Raw genomic sequence first — 5994 nt, 5'->3', positions numbered from 1 at the left:
CCGTAACTTCATTGAAGCCTACTTGTGACAATAAGCGATTAATATTATTATTATTATCAGCTTTAAATGTATTTCATTGGTTGTAAAATACTCTTGAGATTTTCTGAGGTCATGAAATGTAAGTTCTGTATTATTAACAATTTTGCCTGAAGGATTTAAGCAGGAGTGCATTAGCTTAATTGTACACCAGTGACATTAAATATAGAATTCTGACTGAAATCTAATTATTGCATATTGACTATGTAGTAAGACAACCTTATTTCAAATACTAAGCTGGTGAAAGTAAGATACTTATACTTTGCAAACACTTATAATTCAATTGAAGGAGCATTTTATTTTAAACCAATTCTTTCTCTGTTAAACCATTGAGAACACCTGTAGAATAAACAAGATACAATAGAATAAGGCATTAAATACTTGCATTAAATAGGTCAATATAAAGGTAATACTTAGATAGTAATGCAATTGGTAGAGCTAATCATTTTTCATAGCCTGCATAAGTTTCATGGGTTCAATGTAATTGGAAAAGGTCTGTGTAATTAATTGTCAATGCACATACCAAGAGACGAAGACCAGGGGCAGGATTCTCCGACACCCCAGCCGCGTGTTCCTCAGTAGCACACCGTTCGCCGGGGGCAGGATTCTATTGTCCCGCTGCTTGCCAATGGGATTTCCCATTGTAAGTGCCCCACGCTGCTGGGAAACCCCAGTGAATCGCAACAGGTGGAGAATTCCGGTCCAGGAATCACTAACAAGTTTAAATCTGTTTCATTCCTCAAACAGTCTCTGTAAGGAAGAAGATGTGGGCCTCACCCAGGCTGTGTTGGGCAAGTGTCCAGTTGCAGTTCCATAGATTTCATAGAATTCCTACAGTGCAGAAGAAGGCCATTTGGCCCACTGAGTCTGCACCAACTCTCTGATGGAGGAAGCTTAGAGCCAGGGCAGAGCAGGATTTGGTAACGCAGGAGGTGGAGGTGCTGTGTGTCAAAATTGAGAGGCTGAGCTAGGAGCCGAGATGTCTGGGTGAGGAACTAATCTGCAGAATACTAGCTGAAAATTGCAGGGCTGAAGCAGCAGTACAAGGAATTAGTGAGCGAACACAAGGAGACTAACCAGGAATGGGAGGAGCTTGAAGAAGCAAGAATTATTAGGGGGAGGAGAATATTGTGAATTTTGTTTTGAGGATTCTGTACGTGATTTCATTTTTAATTATCTTGCTAACCAGGTTTCTTCATAAAAGAAGCAATGCAAGACTCAGCCAAAGTCCTCAAAACCTTCACTCTATAGCTTATTGTCCATAGCTAGTGGGATTCACAAGAGGCTATGAGAACCTTTTGGTGGGATGTAACCCAAAGCAGTTGCAGAATGACCTGCTTAGAGTGGACTGACATGTTAGACATTTGCACAAGTGTTTCCTTCTTTCACATCTCATAGAAACAGGAAATAGGGGCAGGAGGAGGCTGATCATCCAGCTCAATAGCCTGATCCCACCTTCCCCCCACTTCCTTTGAACCCCTTCATCCCAAGTGCTGTACCTAACTGCTTCTTGAAAACATCTTTCTGTTGTTGCATTTTTTTAAATGAATTCCATGTATTTCCTGTGAAATTTGGTTTGCTTGCTTATCTAGAGAACATGAAGAATGTACACCCCTTGCCATTTGTTTGTGTTTTAAGGACATTTGTGTTTCATCTTTCAAAACAAATCTCTGTACTGTAAGTTTAGGATAACATTTATTTGCATATTAGTTGTAACAAAGAACGGTGATACATAAATACAGTTTAGGGAAAAAATAACACTGATGGTACAGTCCTGCTCAACTAGCAATGACTTGTTTTTGAAGTGAAATGGTGTCAAATATATATAGAAAACACAATCAAATGTATTTGAAATCCCTTTTAATATTGTTTGCAATTCTGATGGATTAGACTGAATTAACTTGTGGATATTTCACCAGAGGTACGACAGACACTTTGTGGTTGTGAATACCTCAGATCACTAGTGCACAGGCCACACTCCAAGAACCCAGATTTTGCAATTCTTCAAATGAATCATCTTACGACTCAGAAAATGGCCACCTGGCCCATCATATCCCATGTCGGCCCTTTGAAAGAGCTACCCAATAAATGGCTTAATATCACTAAGTGATCATGTGGCTTTTTAAAAATAGAAATCAAGTTTTCATAAAATGTTGGTGAGTTAATTGGTTTTCATTGGGATTAGACCAAGGCACCAAAGTTAAATTGTGTATAAGTGTGTGGGGGACCAGGGTGGAGACCACAGTGACGAACTCATCAATTCTCTTCACTGATGCTACTGGATGGCTGTGCGATTTCGCATTTTCTTTTTGCACCAGAGTTCAATGCACTTGATGAATGAAATATTTTTGATTTTCTATAAATCACAAATAAATTAAAAGTTCTAAATAGCAACAAGAGGAAATAAGCATTTTAAGGAGGATTATGAATTAGTGAGAACTTTTAGGATGATCTGATGGAGATAGAAATCATAAATGATAGTGGGTGGCACGGTGGCACAGTGGTTAGCACTGCTGCCTCACAGCTCCAGGGACCTGGGTTCAATTTCGGCTTTGGGTGACTGTGTGGGGTTAGCACTTTCGCCCCGTGTCTGCATGGGTTTCCTCTGGGTGCTCCGGTTTCCTCCCACAGTCCAATGATGAGCAGGTTAGGTGGATTGGCCATGCTAAATTGCCCCTTAGTGTCCAAAAGGTTAGGTGGCGTTACTGGGTTACGAGGATAGGGTGGAGGGGTGGGTTTAAGTAGGATGCCCTTTCTAAGGGCCAGGGCACACTCGCTGGGCTGAATTGCCTCCTTCTGATGTGTAAATTCATGATTTGATCGGGTAATGTATAGAAAAACTACTTGCTTTGAAGGGGGATCACAGAGTAATGTGACACAACCTGAAAGTATGGGATTGAAATCGGGGAGCAATTTGTTATGGAAAGAGCAATGGATCTTTAGAATGAAAGGGGTCAACTGAACTCTCGAAGAATGTGATAAGTCTGTTTAAATATCAGGTATGGGTTCAAAGAGATGGGGGTGGAAGGTGGGAATGGAGTTGAGGTAAACATCAGCCATGATCTATATAAATGTTGGAAGAGGATTGTGGCCTCCTGCTCGCCTGGCAAGTGTGGCAGCTGAGAAGAACATCACCAGTGAATGCTGGGAATGGAGTGGATTATTGATTGTGTCTTTTCAAACTTTAGAAATTGATTTTTGAAATGGTCTGGAGATATTTACTCAATGTAGATGGGAGGATGGGATGAATGCGTTTTGCCTTCCCTGCTTTTTCTTATAGAAGACTAGAGGAGGGAGGGGGATGTTGCGGTTATTTCACATTCGACAGTTTCATATTATTAACCTGCGTGAAGAATAAATTAAATATGTTTAAAATTGACAATATACAATACCATTAATCAATAGTTGTGGTGTCCTCTCCATCTAGTGGGAAAAGCTGGGTGGAACTGTTGGGTGCTGGGGATTTGAGACGAAAGCTGAACGACCCATAAACGTTGCCAGATCTGCCATTAGGTGCCAACCTCTGCCTCCTGTACAATTCACCTTTACAGATTGATATCATTAACAAAGTGGAGAGAAGTATTCCCCCCAGGGTTAACAGTCCAAGTCCAGCGATGACACACCTGTCCAGGTGAGCCCCCACCCGGGCGCTCTCCCTTTGAAGTCTCTCCATCTCCCGGGCTGAGACACTGTCTGGGTCCACAGTCACATCACGGGGGATCAGGTAAGAGATGATGACCAGCGTGATGCCGCTGAACAGGAAGAGCAGAGCGCTGATGAAGCCGTAATCCACGGAGGTGTCTGAGCTGCCGGCTGAGCTGTCATCGTCAGACTCGATTGAGAGTTCCTGTAAGCCTTTGGCAATGGTCCTCGTGTCACTGGGCTGGCTGCTGTAGTTTTTGTCCGGAAGCCCGGGGCTTGCACGCTGCAGGTTGACATTTTCATCAATGTAGGCGAAAGATGTCTCCAGTTCTTGGTCGCAACACACCTTAATGTCCGTTCCGCCGGTGTGGTGCTGGCCCTGTTTGAAGCTGTAATTCTCAAAGGGCGCTGTCCCTGGTGCTGAACCTTGTTTGAAGCTGTAACTCTCAAAGGGCGCTGTCCCTCCGGCGTGGTGCTGACCCTGTTTGAAGCTGTAACTCTCAAAGGGCGCTGTCCCTGGTGCTGAACCGTGTTTGACGCTGTAACTCTCAAAGGGCGCTGTCCCTCCGGTGTGGTGCTGACCCTGTTTGAAGCTGTAACCCTCAACGGGCGCTGTCCCTGGTGCTGAACCCGAGATCTGCGGGAACGAGGGGTGAAATCCCCAATCCAGTTCTTTCCAAGCACAGGGTTGATTATTTCTTTCCTCCAGGAAAACTAACTCCAAAGAAGCCATTTGAAAATGGGGGGGGGGGGGGGGGTCTCTCCCTCCGCCCCAAGCAAGGGGTGTCCTTTAAGACATCTGTGCTGACAAACCGCTGCCTTCACAGACACAGGGAGACACACAGCTCTCCATGAATTCAGCACAGGCTGCTGTCCACCAGCTCAGCTCTCCGGTAGCGCCAGCTTCCAGGGAGGCAGTTAGCGCCAGAATGTCTCCACCAAGCTCAAAGTCAGAAGCAAAGTCTCCCCCATCTCTCTGCTTGTCAATCGAGCACAGGTCTCTCTCTCTCTCTCTCCCTCTCTCGCTCTGGGGATCGGATGTTAGCTTTGCTTGGTGTTAAATTGTGAATTAACCGTCTATCTGTTGATCAAGAGAGAGAAAAAAAACAAGTTCAGCAAAATAATCGAGTAATGTCGAAAACTGGCGTGGATCCTTCACTTTAAGCGTTTCAATCACATTTCATAATCGGCGCTTTGCTAATTTAAATCTTTAATCGTCCCTAAGGGCAAGAGACAGCGGATGTTGTGGATTTTAACGGTATTCTAATTTGCAACCGTGCAGATCGCAGCCGCGGTAAAAAAAAAAAGATAATTTCCATGATCATCAGACTCGCTTTAAATTCGTTACAACCGCGAGTAGAAACCATTAGCATGAAAATCAAATTTGTTCTGGGTAGCAGATGGTGACCTCTCTCCCTTTCGCTCCTCTTACATCGCGTGTCTGCAGCGAGCTCAGGTCTCAAAATCAGAGAAAAGCTTTTATAATGGAGAAATCCATCAAAAAAATGAAGAGCTGAAACTTTCTCCCATCCTGCCAGACTGAGTAAAATGCTTTTCTAAATGGGATTGTTACCCAATTAAAGGCGATAAACTTCAAACCAACGCCCAACCTCTGCCAAGAACTCTCAGACCAGGAACAAACATCTTGCACAGTTTACTGTGCTGCCTACATTCATTCCTCTCTCTCTTTCTCCCTCTCCCTCCCTCTCTTTCAGGAAAGAGTGAAAACATTCCTGAAAATAATTAGCACCGATCTCGCAGTCGGCCCAGGAAGCGAATGCAATCAGAACCAGCACTGACATACCTCCTCCTCCAGCCTCTGTGCGGTCTGCCCTTCTCAATGTGGTGGAGAGTGGATCAGTGTCTAGCCGGGATTTCTCCTCGCTCTCGGCTGAGCCGAACTCACATTCTGGGACCTGATGATGTGTCAATCGCCGACTGGCAGCGGAAACTCGGGGCTCCAGATCACCAAGAGGAGGAGCACTCTGGGAACTGGAGTCTGACTATTCTGCAGACCAGCCCTTCCCTTCCTGCCTGAGCAGCCTACACCTGGATTCACTGCTTTCACATTGCAAAACTCTTACACACACTCACAGTCATTACATGTTATAAAGAAAGGTTTGGATGTACATGAAGTCTTTCCATCCCAGATCGCTTTACCACAGAATGGCTACTACCCAGAAGGAGGCCATTCGGCCCAATGTGTCCCTGCCGGATCTCTGCAGGAGGAATTCACTTAGTCCCGTGACCTCTCCCACCCTCCCATAGCTCTACACATTCTCTCCATTCAAATATTTATCAAGTTCCCTTTTGAAA

At 44.5% G+C, this 5994-nt stretch overlaps 1 protein-coding gene across 1 annotated transcript; it reads right to left on the bottom strand.

Annotated features, from left to right (window-relative positions):
• Positions 1 to 314: 314 nt before the first annotated feature.
• On the bottom strand, positions 315 to 5634 carry tmem74 (transmembrane protein 74). Its single transcript, XM_072466874.1, has 2 exons — positions 5483 to 5634; positions 315 to 4759 (listed from the first exon to the last, which is right to left on the bottom strand). The coding sequence occupies exon 2, from the start codon at positions 4409 to 4411 to the stop codon at positions 3431 to 3433; it is 981 nt and encodes a 326-aa protein (XP_072322975.1). The 5' UTR covers positions 4412 to 4759; positions 5483 to 5634; the 3' UTR covers positions 315 to 3430.
• Between the last annotated feature and the right edge of the window lie 360 nt (positions 5635 to 5994).

The sequence above is a fragment of the Scyliorhinus torazame genome, chromosome 11 (genome assembly GCF_047496885.1).
Source record: "Scyliorhinus torazame isolate Kashiwa2021f chromosome 11, sScyTor2.1, whole genome shotgun sequence".
NCBI lineage: Eukaryota > Metazoa > Chordata > Chondrichthyes > Carcharhiniformes > Scyliorhinidae > Scyliorhinus > Scyliorhinus torazame.
This window is presented reverse-complemented; position numbering and strand designations above follow the sequence as displayed.

Excerpts from the sequence above, each read along its gene's own strand:
- tmem74 (XM_072466874.1), bottom strand. The coding sequence starts at position 4,411 with ATGGCTTCTTTGGAGTTAGTTTTCCTGGAGGAAAGAAATAATCAACCC.